This window comes from Chelonia mydas, chromosome 7, assembly GCF_015237465.2.
Source record: "Chelonia mydas isolate rCheMyd1 chromosome 7, rCheMyd1.pri.v2, whole genome shotgun sequence".
NCBI classification, from domain to species: Eukaryota; Metazoa; Chordata; order Testudines; family Cheloniidae; genus Chelonia; species Chelonia mydas.
This window is the reverse complement of record NC_057853.1, coordinates 54,444,707-54,460,677: the sequence shown is the minus strand read 5'-3', so window position 1 is coordinate 54,460,677 and position 15,971 is coordinate 54,444,707. Positions and strand designations below refer to the sequence as shown.

Sequence of the window (15,971 nt, the reverse complement as noted above, 5' to 3'; positions counted from 1 at the left end):
GGTTCAGGACAGTCAGGGGACAGGGAGCAGGGGGCGTTGGATAGGGGGTGGAGTCCTGGGGGGGTGTTTAGGGGTGGGGGGTCCCAGGAGGGGGCGGTCAGGGGACAAGGAGCAGAGGGGGTTGGATGGGTCGGGAGTTCTGAGGGGGGCAGATGGGGGTAGGAAGTGGGAGGGGGCGAATGGGGGTGGGGGCCAGGCTGTTTGGGGAGGTACAGCCTTCCCTACCAGGCCCTCCATACAGTTTTGCAATCGCGATGTGGCCCTCGGACCAAAAAGTTTGCCCACCCCTGCTCTAACACCACCGATCCGAGTCATTAGGCTACCCTGATTCTCTAACCCCACGCTACAACAGATCCCCATCACTGTGACTTGGGCCTGTCACTACATAGACTTGGCTCCTATTGGCATGTTACACAGATCCAGTTTTGCTACTTAGGAGCTTCATCACTGTGTTACTCCTATTCTCCTTTGCCACGTCAAACTGACCTTCCGTGCTGTTACCCCGACTGTACTGTAATGTTACATCAAACTGGGGCATCGCCATGTTACCCCATGTTCTCATTTGCCTCATTGCAACATAACCCCCAATTCCCATTGCCATATCATCCCGATCCCCACTGCCATGTTCCCCTGATCCCATCACAACTTCATCCCTGTGCCGCATTGCCATGTTACAACATCACCCCTGCACCCCATTGCCATGTTAGCCCTGTGCCCCATTGCCATGTTACAACATCACCCATGCCGATCATTATGTTAGCCCTGTGCCCCATCGCAGCCTCTCCCCTGCACCCTATTGCCATGTTACCACTGATCCTTGTCACATCACCACCCAGAGCCCCATTGCCATGTTACACCGGTCCCCCATTGCCACGTTACTCCTGATCTCATTGCATCATCCTGCACGTATTACCATATAACCCCTGATCCCCAACACAACATCACCCCTGCATTGCACTGCCTTGTTACTGCTGATCCTTGTCACAATATCGCCTGGCGCCCCATTGCCCTGTTACCCCATTGCCATGCTACCACCCATTTCCACCACTGTGCTCCCCCATCCCTCCTCACCTTCTTAGCCCTGACTCCAACCACCGTGTTACCCCTGACCCCCATCCCACTTAAAGTCCAGAACAGATTCAAACATCCACCTCTTTGCATGCAGACAGCACCAGTGAATACCTGGACTGCAATAGGCAGAAAGACCCTGAGACCCCAAGAGATGGATGTCCACCAAGAGATCTGGGATGAAACACACAGAGAGGACACACAAGGTGGACCCGGGAAGGTGCTTTTCTGAAGCATTGCGAGGAGTTTTAGCTGCGTAATTCCCATTGGACATGTCAATGGGAACTGGGTAGCTAAAGTAACTCACCTTCAGAGACACAGACAGAGGGGGTCTCCAGAGTTCTTCCACCATGGACACGTGTAATCCCCTGTGTCCAGGTCTCCTGGGCTCTACCCAACACAACTCCACAACAGCCAGTTGCTACCCCCAGCTCCAGCTTTCTGTATACAGAGGGCTGGAAGTGGTCTGAAAAATGGGGGGTCTGTTAGAATCCGGGAGCTGCAGCTGTGATAAGATTGAGCTAAAGCCCCTCAGCAAGCTGGCTTGATTGTTAAATTTCTCTTTTTGCTAGGGTTGCAACCCCTTGCAGCCCCCTCGCCCCTTCAAGCACTGTGTATACCTTGCAGCTCACAGCAACAAAGAATGCCTGCTCTCTTTAGGGTAATACCTTAACCTGCGCAAGGCTCTGACAGCAATTTGTCAACCTGAACACACATCCACTGATGTTAACACACAAATACACAACACTCACACAAACTATGCACACAAATGCCCAACTCTTGCACAAGTACACCTATACCTAATATACATACAAATACATACACGTACACAGCACCCACCCACATACATAAAAATATACACACAAGCACACCCCATTCACAAAATATATATTCATACACAACACTAACGTAAATCCAGCTACACACAACAATGCACAATACTCACACAAATCTACAAAACTTCACACTGTTCACACAAATACACTCAAAATATGCTCACAGATGCAGTGTTCACAGAAATACACAGCATTCACAGAAATGTACAACATGCCTATACTCACAATGCACAAATTAATATGCACACTGCTCGCACAACATGCACAAAAATCCAAATACACACGTTCCACTCTGCCAAGGACAGATGTACAGACAAGTGGAAACCAGTCACACTAACACACACAAACATAACAAACAAATACACATATGTTCTTGGAGCCACAAATACAAATGCAGAGAGGTACACACAAACACACTCCAGGACAGATCCGCTTGTCCTCAGTATTACTGATCCATGGCAAACTAAACAGCAACTCCAGCTTTGCATGTGTTCTGCCTAACCAGCCTTCTTTTAAGTCTGTCTTACCTACAATTCTGCTCAGCAGAGGCACATCCATCACACACCTCCCCACCATCCCTAGCGCACACGCACACACACACTCAGGCTGGCTTCAGAGCTGTCTCTTTTGCTTACAGACAGATCTCATGCAATCACAACCCATATTTCTGGCACAGTCACGCTGGCACCTGCTAATTCTGCCCTTTTTCATCAGTGCTGTGCTGCTTATGCCTTGTTCTGCCATCACCTCTTCCTCCTCTCTTCTTCCATGCATGCTCTGCCCACTCTGGCCATCCTTCCGCATTTCGCTCAGAGAGGTGCGGGGCAACTGGCAGGTGTCGCTCATTTCTACATTCTAATCTCTTGCTGTTGGGAGTCTCACCAGCGTCAGGACTATGGGGGCTTCACAGACAATAAACTGCCTCTTGGAGCTACAACTTCATCTGGTGCATGAGGGAGCTGTTAACTACACCTGCCTGCATTGACACAGCCACGCTGTAGGTTCAGCACAGACACTGTTGCCTACAGGGATACAACACGGCCACGGGCAGGCACAGCCACGCTGCCTGAAACAACACAATTATAGGGCAAGGGGGATAAAATCACAGCACAAAACAACACAACCACACCTCTCACACAACCAGATTTGCCAAAAGTGACACATCCAACACCCACCTACGACAATAAGAACACATGGCTATCGCATGGGGCAACACAACTACACCCATCTGCAGTGCCACAAACACAATCATTCACCTGCAACAAGGCAATCGTACAGAATAATGTGAACACCCCTCTGGGGTGACACCGAAGCACAGCATGAAACAACACAATCACACCACAGACAATGTTGCCAGGCTTTACCTGCAGTGACCCCGCAAACTCAGGTGTCTTTTACACAACCACACGGAATGACACAAACTTATCCAACTGCACTCACACCAACACACATCAGATGCAGCGATACACTCCCATGGCGTGATACAAGCACCTTGTTTGCAGCACTGCATTTAAAAGCACAAAGGCATATCCCTGTAATGACACAAACACTCCTCTTTTTGCTGATACAACCAGCAAAAAGCAACCACACTACCAATAATGGGATAATCACACTACAGACAACATAAATACACTACCTGTAATGCCACAATCATGGAAGATGGAGCAACACAACTACACTCCCCAAAATAACCATGGTACAACATGATAACACTGCCTGAAATGACAACATCCCAGCACTGCAATAACACAACCACACTGCCTACAGTATCACAACCAGATGGTACAACCCTACCACCTGCAATCAATGACAACATCTGTTGCAATGACACAACATCCTCAATGGAAATGACCCAACAATGCTGCCCGCAATGATGTACTGATGATGCCTACAATGGAACAACCTCACTGCCTGCAGTGACACAAACACACCATCAGGAATGATTCAATCATGCCTCCTCGAACAACACAATTGCTTCAGCTGCAATACTGCAAAATTGCAAGCAGTGATGCAGCTATACCATCCCACCAGCAGTAATGGTAGAGCCCCCCAACATGAGCACCACGGCCATGCTGCCAGCAATGACACAACCAAATCACCTGCAATGACAACCATACCACCGCTAGTGCGATAACCAGGCAGCCTCGAACAATACAATTGTACCACAACGTCAGTGACACAACCAGCTGCAGCAAGTCTGCTCAAGCACATCACAAGCACAGGCTTCTGCACTCACATCACACCTGTCCTTGTGCAAAAGTCTCCATCCTGATCTTCACAGCACGGGCCTGGGGTATGTAAGAGCCCAGAGCTCCTGGATGGAGATGGTGGTCGACAATTCCACTCCTTTGACCCCAAGGAATTCTATAATAAGGGTAAAGCCCATCTGTGCAGCGATTGCCAGTTCTGGACTATGGACTGAACTCCCCCAGGAGCTAAGTGCCAGCCCAAACCTCCCTGCTTTCCGCTCTAAGAGCGAGGCGCATATCTTCAAGAGGCCTTTGCTCACGTAAACACGGAGCCATGTTAATGGGAAAAAAACCAATCACCAAACTAACCAACCCAACTGAACAAAACAAATCCTTTTCCAAAACCAAACCACTCTGCCACACCGACGATTCTCCCCCTGGGGAGAGGAAGAACCACATGTGATGGATGTTAGTCACATCCTGAAATGACAGGACGCACCTTGAACACCACAATCATACCACATGCAATGACAGGACGCACCTTGAATATCACAATCACACACACACCCCCCGCCGCAATGACAGGACGCACCTTGAATATCACAATCACACCCACCCTCCCGCCGCAATGACAGGACGCACCTTGAACAAATTAATCACACCACCTGCAATGACAGAATGCACCTTGAACACCACAATCACACACACTCCTGCAATGACGCAGCCACCTTGAACAACACAATCACACCACCTGCAATGACACAACCCGCCGTGAACAACAAAATTGCACCCCCTGCAACGACGTAGCCACTCCACTTGGAACCACACAATTGCACCCCCTGCAATGACAGAACCGCCCCGCCTGGAACAGCACAATTGCACCCCCTGTGATGACACAGCCCTGTGCCCCACACTTAGATGTATATCATTCCAATCATCCAAACGTCAGACTACAAAAGAGAAGGAAAACACTGAACTGCATTCAGCCTCTCTCCTCCTGGGGATATCACACTGGAAGCACTCTGGGTATTATTGCCACTTATACTAACAACCACCCGTCCACCTCCTCTCCCACAAAACCACTGCTGATAGTAGTGCTGATAATGCTAACAGCCCTGTGGGTTTTATTACTGCTGATAATAATAATACTAGACACATTACGGCTGCTCCTGCCAATAACATGCCGCCGATATGATCCCTGCTAATGCTGACAGTACTTGTGGATAATATCGCTGCCATTGTCAGCACCGCAGATCTGATTGCCGGTAACACCAGCAAATACTGCTATGATTGTCGCGGGCCACTACGAATAAACGCTGCCGTTGTTACAGCGGAGGAATTATCAACACTGGAACGGGAATCCAAAATGAGAATTTGGATCTATAAAAGAAATCTGCCCACGCCCTGCTCTTGAGAGAAAGAGCTGCCTTTAATCATGACGGTTTTCTAACGATCACAGTGGTCTCGCCTATCATATGGAGCAAAAGTCCTCCTGGGAGCCTGAAGAGGCCAAGGGGTACAAGAGGGCACTGGGAATGGTGCTTTGATTATTCATTCATCCATCTCCCCCATATGAACCTACCCATCCATCCCCATACGTGTCCATCTAGCTATCTAGTTTGTATATAATGCCCCTCACCATCGCAGCTGAGTGGAACTCATTTCTTTATTAGAATCGGTGGGTCTGAACAAGGTCTCCCCATTCTCTCACGTGCCCCTTCTGACCCTGTTGAAAGGAGGGAGAGAGGAGGAGGGGAATAGCCAATCGCTCTCACCACCGTGTCACTGGGGGCCTTCATGTCTTCCCTCCCACGGCCATAGTGCTGCCATACCCGGCTGGACCTGCGGCGCGCAGCAGGGAGAGGGGCTCAGCCTAAGGCAGGGACCACAGGAGTAAGAGCCAGGGATCCTACTGTGGCTGTGATATGGGGACAAGGCTCTCTGTGGCCTTGAGCAGGTCCATTCCCCTCTCTGTGCCCGGTTCCTTGGGGACGGCTGGGTGGTAATAATGGATACATCTGCCCTACGGCATGGCCATGGCTGGCCCGGGTCAGCTGACTGCCTGGGCTCTGGGACCCTGCAAGAGGGGTGGGTTTCAGAGCCCAGGATCTAACCCAAGACCGAACGTCTACACTGCAATTTTATAACCCCGCAGCCTGAGGCCAAGTCAGCTGGCCTGGGCTCTGAGTCTCAGGTTTTTTATTGCAGTGTAGACACACACACCCCGCACCCCCAAAAGGGCTGAGGATTCACCTGTAAATGTCTACAAGGGGCTGGAATGACAAGAAGTGCTAAGTACTCATAGGGGGAGAGACCCTGCAATCCCTACGCAGCCTTTAGGGACTGTCCCCTTCCTGACTCTGATTAGCGGGCACACAGCATCCCTTCCTACAGCCCGAAGCGATCCCCTCCACCTAGCCCCCCATCAGCCCCCTGAAAGTCCTCCCCTGCAGGGACACCTGGCTGTCAGTGTCCCTCACATAGCCCAACGCATGCAGCCGTCTGGCACCTCTGCCTGACTCGGGAGTTTGGCTACATCATCCTGACACATAATTATCTCCCCTCTTCTTAATCATCTGCACCGCTGTCTAATGCAGGCACCAGCTGCTGCAAGGATGAGCGGGAGGGGAGCAGGGGACAAGGGCGGAGGCTCCTGTCTGCTCCCTTTCCCCTCCAAGTCGCCCCACATGCTGCTAATGACGTTTTCAGAACCAGGGGCAGCCTGGCTTGTCCCCTCTGCTCTGACTGGAACTTCCCGAGAGAGCACTCCCACTTACCCCATAGATGGGAGGAGGAATTGGCAGGGCTGTTCCCTGCCCCCTAGCACGGCTGGGACTGCAGATCTGCCTTCAGAAGCAAACTCTTGCTCTTTAAATGCAAGAAGCAAGCCCCAGCCGGGAACAGATGCAAGTAGATCACGGGTACGGACATCATTCAGCACCCACGGAACACACCGGGAAAATGATTCCTTACAGTACAAAATACCAGCGGCTTGCCAACAATCACCCCCTCCAGTCTCCCATGCCTCCCACCCCGCTCCACCTATCAGCTAAGGCAAACTGGAACCTGCCAGGTTAGGAGAGCACTGCTGGAGAACAAGAGAAAGGTGCTGGATGCAGACACACCACCTTGGGAGAGCTCCTGCCAGGAAAAGAGATCTGAAGCAGAGGGACCTCCAGTTAGTACTGTTGGTCGGTGGGGCATGATGCTGGGGTATCCTTGGGAGGGCAGGATGGAGACATATAAGGGCAGATTCCTCGAAGGCACTGAACACACGCTACAAGATGCAGCGGCCACTGGCAGCACTGAAAGCTGAGGGTGCTCAGCACCACACAGTGAACGTCCGACAACTCTCCTGGTTTCTGGCTGGAAGCAGGGACTGCAGAGAATCTCCTTTCCTTAATAAATCAAATCTGGGAGGAATCAGAGCAACCAGTAAAAGCTGCCCTGTATGTCTGGGTTTCAGATCCTTTTTTTTTTTTTTTTTTTTTTTGGTACTTTCATTGTGCTGCGCCAAACAGCTCAGATTCTTGGACTGAAATCTAGGGAGTGGATCAGTCTGTCATGGGCAATGTTTGGGATGTTTGGGAAGAGCAAAGTACTGATGCCAGATGATCTGCTTGGCATTATACCAAGTACTAAGGGATCCTGCCAAGAGCCAGATCACCGCAAAACTCCACTGCAGGTGAAACTTATCAAATCTGGGTTTTCCTGACAATGCCAAACACAGCCGTGGTGTACCTAGAGGTTTGCAAATCTATAGGGGAACCTGGTCCCTCAATTTCAAGTGAATCCAGGTCAATTTATGCTTTAGGTGTAACCATGAAAACTACCGGAGGGTTTGCATTCCAGTAGCGACGGGTCAAAACCAAAACCCTGGATCCTAGCACTCCCAAACTTTGAGACAGTAGTTCTCAACCTCTCCCTTAATGTCCACCCCTTTCCATAGTGGGACTGTCCCAGGACCTCACTGCCATCAGTTTGGGGACTGGATCTGCACCTGGGTCCTGATCCAACTCCCAGTGGAGTCAGCGGGAGTTTTCCCATTTGCTTTAATGGCGTCTGAATCTCTGCGTTCCAAATGACGCGGTCCCTGGTTTTCACCAGTAACCTGGCAGGATGAGGCTGCCGGAGCGAAGTTTTGCTAGGGGTTACCGGGTTCATTTGAACCTGAAACTCAAAGTGAAACTCAGGAGTGCGTGAACCCTATGAGAACCGAAGCCATGGAAGTAGCTGGCACAACCCCCCATACAGCTCTTCTGCTGAGATATAGCCTCCACCTCCCCCCAGCCGACCAGATAACACGGGCTCCCTGCCATTAACTTACCCCCATTTGGCCTGGGGGTTGTAGGCAAGTCAGTCTCCTACTGCTAGGAGGCACCATCCACACAACAGACAAGAGTGGGAAGTGACAGATTAAGGCAGTGGTTCTCAATCAGGGATACACATATCCCTGGGGGTCTGCAGAGGTCTTCCAGGGGGTACATCAACTCATCTAGATATTTGCCTAGTTTTACAACAGTCTACATAGAAAGCACTAGCAAAGTCAGTACAAACTGAAATTTCATTCAGACAACTTGTTTATACTGCTCTATCTACTATGCCAGCATTTCTCCACCTGGGTGTGTCAACAGGGAGTCATGGGATGGGTTTAGAGGAGTCTCAAGTGCAGGGCTGGCATTAGGAGTGGCAAGCAGGGGCCCTACAAAGCTAAGATACATACCAAAGCCTGAGCCCTCTGCCCAGGGCTGAAATCAGACTCCTGACGGGGTACAGTAGTCTGGAAATGTTGATAACCACTCAATTAAGGCACAATTGAACGGGTCAAACAACTCAGGCCTCACACTCTGAACAGTCCCTCCTCAATTTTGAGTGCATCCAAATACAAGAGCAGATTTAAGGCAACAAGTATGCAAGCCTTCCCCCCTCCTTCGCCCCCGAATGCTGAGACTCCGCTCCCACTCCTTACGCTGCCCACCTGGAAACACACCAGCGGGTGGGCTTGGCTCTCCAGCTTTTTGCTCATTCCAAGATCTATTTAGCCATTAATCCACCCCGGTGTGGGAAGGGGAGAAGAGAAGGAGCAATCTTAATCCCTAATTTCTGTGGGTTTGAGGGTGGGGGTCAAATACTTGGTAGGTCTCCTGTACTGTGGCCAACCCCAGGGCCAAATACTTAGTAGGTCTCCTGTACTGTGCAAGCAAGTCTGTTTGACGCAATGAAGGAGGCCAGCTGAAACTGGGGCCCTTAATGTCACTGTAAATACATGGCTGATGGCACGTTGTAGAGAAAGGGCTGCTTGCACGGAGAATCTGAGAGCCACATTTCCTCCCACCCCACTGCAGGTGCTGAGCCGAGATGGCGTCAGGTTAGGAAGCAAGTGAGTCAGAATGACCTGGTTTCCCTGCAGTTCAAAGCGCGGGCACCTGCTGGCACCTGGGGAGTTGGGTTCCAGCCCTTTCCAGCGGAGAATGGGCTTGGGATCAGCTCCAGGAATGGAAGCGGCTGCTCAGCCCGCCGAGCAGATGTCTGGAGAATGTAGCCTGTCACGAAAGGCCTCGGAAGAAGAACATTCCAAGCCAGCAGGGCGGTGCGGGGAATCGGCCGCTGCTGCTAAAACTGATCTAGCCCTGGAGCAGCTGCAAGGCCTGGTTTGAAATCGGAGCCTGTGCATGGGGACAAAGAATATAAAAGGGGAGGATGAGCCTCTCCCCTCCCCCTACCTTCATCACGTTTCCTCTTCTCGCCATTCGACCGAGGAATGCCCAGGATCCCGTTAATGGAGTAAGAACCCACTGGATCATTGGAGGCACTGGAGACGGGAGGGGATGCTGTATTGGGAACTGGACAAAAGGAAAAGGGAAAAGGGCCATGAGGAGAGCAGCACAGCACTCAGGGAGCACCCAGCCGAAAGCTACCCCTCCCCGCGCTCTCCTAGGAAAGCCCCTGGCACCAAACAGCCCCCAGTTCGTGTCAGCAAAGGAGCCATAGACTGATATTCCATAGACTGGCACTGCCTCTTGCTGCCTCTCAGTCTTGCCACATATCTCACCATACAGTAGCTCCACAGACCCCAGTGCATACCATCAAGCAGCTACAACCTGCCAGTAGATCCCAGTCTAGAGCAACAAAAGCTCCCCAAATGCCTTCCAGTGGAGTCCCATGCAAGGTCTGCATGTGCCACACAAGCTAATGGCCACCCAGTCTGTCCAGGTTCAGCCAAGTGCCTCCCAGGAAAGCCCAGTGTACAGCGTTCTCTCCCAGTATGCCCCGTTCAAGAGGTACCTGTCGCATCACATCCCAGACATCCTCCCAGTGCAGCCTCCCCTCCAGGATACAGCCAAGCACTGGTGCACAGCATTTCAGTGCATCTCAGTACAAGCCAACACCTTCCACAATCTCCCAGTGCAGATCAAGAGCTCACAGTACGTATCCCAGTACAGATTAACACCATTGTGGTGCATCCCAGTACGGACCATCTTCCAGTATAGGCTAGAAGTCTCCCACTGCAACCCAGTCATGGCCATCATCTCTCAACAGTTTCCAGTATAGCCCAGTATCCGCTCAGAAAACTCATTCAGAAGAAAGAGTGCAGGTGTGCAGGGTAGTACACTGCGTTCCAGGAGGCATGCCACCACTTTCTGTATGTGTCCTAGCAATTAGCAGCACAGCCCAGATATACATCGGTGCTCCCTTGTGCAACCTCCCCTGCACACCTCTGCCCCCACCCCCACGAACATTGTACTGATGTGATCAACACCCCTCTGTGCAATAGGAACCTTTCAGTACAGTACAGACTCTGCCAGCCCTATCTAGTATAGACCAGTACAGCCCAATATGGCATCACACTTCCAGTGACAGTACCCACAACACCATTCCATATAGGCCAAGGCATTCTATCACATTGCAGGACACAGCACTTTTCTTCCAGTACAGAACAGAACCCACCAGCCCCATCCAGTATAGACCCCAGCACTTCCCAAGAGATCCCCGTACGGTGCTTGATTTCCAGGAACAAACACCCACCAACCCCTCTCTAGACAGGCCATCACATTTCACAACTTCCCCAGCATACAGCACTGTTCTTCCAGCACAGATTAGCAACCCCACCCTGTACCCGCAGGAGCAGAACATACAGACAAGACCACAGAGCCAACAGTAAAAAATGCCTTTGACGCCCTTAGCACAGACTCGGTAACACTATAGACTAGCAAACTCTCTGCAGACATTATTACAGGCTCAGAATCCTGCACACGTCATAGTCAAACCATCTCCCATTAACGTCTCAGTGAAATACCGGCACTGCTGGACTCAGTGGCCAGCTCTCGGGAATGTCTTTTCCTGCTACATGCGTATCCTTGTCTCTGAGAAATGGGCTCATTCCAGGGATGGGAGAGATGGATAAACAGAGAGGTGAAAGAAGAGGAAGAGTGTGAAGGAGGCAGGAAAAGGGAAGGACAGGGAGAAATGTGCTTGGACACTTTATATACAGGGAGGGAAAGGAGAGAGAGGACAGACAAAGGGAGGTAGAAGGATAAAGAGTGACTCAATACTGTATGAGATTCCAACGCCGTCTACCTGCTGAGTCGCATTCTGACTTGGACGTAACCCACTGACCCCACTGGAGTGAGGCCAGTGGAGAATTCGTCCCTCTGCCTTTAGCTGTGCTGACTGTTTGGTGCCTCTCTCACGCTAGTCTGCCCTAGTATCCGTCTTTCTTCTCTCCCCCCCCCCCATCCTTATTCCCTTGTGTCTAGATCCACCTGCCCCATCCCTGACTGTACCGGCCCCTCCGTGGCCTTCTTACCGATCGTGTGTCCAGGTGCAGTCACTCCAGTCCCAGTCCCATCTGGTGTCGGGTGGAAAGGCTGCTGAACTTTGGTTCTGATAATCCTGTAAAAGAGTGAAACTGGGTCAGAACTCAGCTCCTTCCACAGCTCCTCCAGCCCCTCAGAGCCCATCAAATGCTGGCGCGGCCCTCACCAACCCCAACTGCCAAACAGGAGGCCCAATCTACTGTCAATGCGCAGCCCCGAGCAGGAAATAACCCTGTGCAATGGCTTCTTCTGACTCAGCATGGCCACAACATGGTCATGGGGGTTTCGCCAGCTATGTCAATGAGATTCCCTCTGAGTCCTTCTCGGATGGGAGTTTTCACTGCAGAGCTAACACAGCTCAGAACGAGCACCAGGAGTAGCAGCCTGTCTTGTGTGTCAGCAACTAGGTTATCATTGATGTACTGACTGTTCAGGACCATTATTCCCGGTGATGCTGTGAGAGGCTGGACGAACCCAGCTCAGTTGCCAGACTCCGGCAGCCTTAGCAACTCGCAGACTCACTGTTTAATGTGTGAGTGGTGCAGATCTGATCTGTAATGTGACTGAGAGGGAAATATGTGTGAAGGGTGACAGGGCCCAAGGACATAGATTCATAGAGTTAAAGGGCAGAAGGAACCATTAATTCATCTAGTCTGACCTCCTGTATGTCACAGATCATAGAATTTCACCCACTTTCCCCTGTATTGAACCCAATAATGTGTAATTATGACCCATCTGGGTGTCAACATCATACTACATGATCAAGAAGCTCTGACCCAAGAGAGCAAGAGACTAGAAATACAAAGTACTTTGGTTTTTTTTAATAAAGTAAAGCACTTATTAACCAATTAAGTATTACCAGGGGCGTTTCCCTGGATAAGTGAGTGACTGGGGGCACAGGGCAGCCGAAGGAACTGGCAGTGGGATATAGATCATAAGCAAAGACAAAGCTCCCACAAGTATGCGGCTTCGGCATTTATCGGGCAGTGAATGAACATAACTCAGAAGCATAGAGAAGTTGTGTTGGGGAATGTGACAGAGCAGAGGAGACATCCCAGAATGAAGATGGAAAGTTAAAGCTCAGTTTATGTTCCTGTCCTTGTTACATGAAGTTTTTCGCCACTAGATCACTGGTTCAAATCCAGCTGAGGTCAGTGATGAAAGAAAATCATTACCTCCTGATGGTTGCTGGTGAAAAGGGCTGGAGAGGTCCCTAGCCCGTGCTATTAGCCCTCTTGCTGGCGAGCTCAGCAAAGCCACCAAGAATTGGAGAGGCCATGAAGGCTGAATCCCCCTCAGACCCTAAATGGGGGTCTTTCCAGGTCAGGGCTGAGCCATGGGGTGGGGCGTGGGGGGCTGCGCGAGGGCTGCCCATGCTGTTCAGGGATTGGTTTCCAGGACTGTCAGTCCTGTATTAAATTCACTTTAAATCGTGCCCTAAAGTCCCTCCTAAAAGTGAGAGCAAACAACTGAAGGTGCCTGGCATCCTCCCCTGCTCCACCTAAGGTGGGAGGCGCATACGTGGCAGAGCTCCTTCTACAGAACAAGCTGGCCAGACTTCAAAGAGAAAAGGCATGTTCCGTGGCCCAGTGTGGGCTAGGGGGAGGCCGGGCTAGGGCCAGGATAGTGTAGGTAAGGCCGAGATTATGGGGGCTGTTCCCAGGCCAGAGAATGGTATTGTGGGGCTGAGCACCTGAGAAGCATCAGGATGTTTAGGCGTTGCAGGTGATGGAGCCTGAAGTGTACTGGAAGGGGCAGGTGTTGCAGAGGATGTATGTGGAGGCAGGTAATGTAAAGGTTTGTATCTGAAGAGGCCCAGCTGGTATAGCTCCACTTATGTCAATGGATCTGTGCTGATTTACACCAATTGAGGATCTGGTCAGGAGGTATTTGAGGGCCTTGTACATATGGGGCCAGATCCTGAAGCTATGCTGATTTACACCAGCTGAGGAGCTCACCTAAGAAGTCCATGAAGGGGCAGGTATTGTAATTTCTTTCTTTCTCCCCTCTCCCCCATTCCCTCGAAGCACCCTGAAGTGCCACTGTGCTTGTGTGAGTTTATTGATTCCGTCCAGCCCAGAGAGAGCAGAAAGTGGGGCTGGGGTGCAGGCACGGGGCTGGAAATAGAAAGCTATAAATTATTTGTGACAGGAAAGCAATAGTGCCAGAGAGCTGAGCACAAGTCCCGTGTCACTATTAGATTCCTTTTAGCCTGATGACACTGTAAAAGAGGTTAAGTGTCTGATGGAATCGTACACCTAGGGGGCAGGGGCAGACTGGGAGCAGAACAAGCCACACAGAGCGGGTATATCAATTCTCCAGGCCAATAATATTCCTCTCATTGATCGCAACACAAAGTTCAAAAAATCTCATTACAGCCAGGCAGACCTGGAACTTTTTAAAAATCAATAGAGTGATATAATGTATGTATGCTTAGTATAAATGTATCTGTTCATCTATCCATCCATCCAAATTCTGCCCCGGGTGGGTGGGGTGGGGGGGACGGGGATGGGGTCTGAGTTAACTTACACATTATACCGTGTTACATTGTATTGTACTATATTGAAATGAGCGAGTTAGAAGAATTCCCCTGCAGCCTTAGATGACATACCGTAAAAAGTCCTATTAGCAGGGAGATGACATCAGACATCCCCATTCATATTTTGAGATGACCTCATACTATACGAAGTTATTCTGTACAGGTGAAAACAATTCCTTTTGAGTCTTACCCTAAATACAGTTAGAAGAGCATTGGAGTGACTTCAGAGGCCCTCATTCGTACTAAGGTGACCTGAAATGCTTCCATTCACAGGGATGCCAGCAGGACTTTTTTGAAGTGAGAAATATAAACAAATTAAATTTAAAACGGAAATATCCTGGCCTGCTGTTACAAGACATAGCCCCTCTGATTTGAGGGCAGCCTCTCTCACAAGCTCTGTTCGCCAACTCTTGGTATTACATGGTTGGTTTTCTACTCAGTTTGATTCCCAAGATTTTCACCTTGCTCCAGAGAGTCTTGATGAAAGCTGGGCAGAGGGGAAGAGCGGATGAGGCATTTAACATACCAGTGAAGTAACTCTGATGTCACAGGGTGGGAAGCTGTCCTACAGGGAAACGTATCTCCCTCCCTCACCACCATATTACCTGGGTACCTCACAACATTAGCATATTTAACCTCACAGCACCCCTGGAAGGCAGGGAAGCTATAGCCCCATTCTCAGAGGGGAAACTGAGCCACAAACAGACAAAGTGATTTACCCACAATCACACTGAAAGCCAATGGCAGAGCTGAGAATTGAACTCAGGCCTCCAGAGAACTACACCCTGCCCTCCCTACCGCACCATCCTTCATAGCTTGGTTGGACATGTAGTATTCATGTCACTCTCTGGGAGGTTTTAGTGAATTCAGCACGGTGAAAGGTTTTGGACTGACAGTCCAGGGGCCAAAAGGCCTCCTTATCCACAAAACAGGAACAATAGCCATGCAAGATTCCCCCGCGATGTCCCACCAACCCATGCAGGGGTGAGGAGGGAAACTCAGTCTCCATATCCACCCACACCTTGGACTTTCCATTGGGAATGCCATTACAAGGTTGCCAGGTAGGCCCAGGTGGGATGGTGGTTGCTGAGATGTGTCCATTAGGAACTGGATCTAGACTCACCAGCAGCTGGTCATTTTTGGTCACTACCAACCAGGACCAGAGTTCAGTCAGTGACCTGGATGTGACCGGCTCTGTAGAAAACATTCCTATCTCAAGAATGAAGCTGGTTTTGTGTCACAGGCTCACGAGGAAGTCGGTAGAAGCACTGAGGTTGTGTTTCTGCAACCCACCAATAAATCTGATCCAAGTAGTTCTTAGAGAGACAAGGTGGTATTGGTAAGAGAGACAAACTTTCAAGCTGACACAGTGCTGAAGGACCTGGAGAAGAGTTCTGTGTCCTCTCCAAAACTTGTCTCTCTCACTAACAGAAGTTGGTCCACTAAAAGATATGACCTCATCCACCTTGTCTATCTAATATCCTGGGACCAACACGGCTATAACAACGCTACATACGTAGTA

The 15,971-nt window shown here is 50.4% G+C and overlaps 1 protein-coding gene across 3 annotated transcripts in view; it reads right to left on the bottom strand.

The window, feature by feature from the left end:
* The window catches only part of PAX2 (paired box 2), a 103,947-nt gene that overhangs the window by 47,966 nt on the left and 40,010 nt on the right, over positions 1-15,971 (bottom strand). For all 3 annotated transcript variants that reach the window (XM_037905329.2, XM_043551629.1, XM_043551628.1), the window contains exons 4-5: positions 11,901-11,986; positions 9,817-9,936 (exon numbers count right to left, since the gene is read on the bottom strand). In XM_037905329.2, the coding sequence (XP_037761257.1) occupies positions 9,817-9,936; positions 11,901-11,986 (206 nt within the window). The remainder of the gene's footprint in view (positions 1-9,816; positions 9,937-11,900; positions 11,987-15,971) is intronic.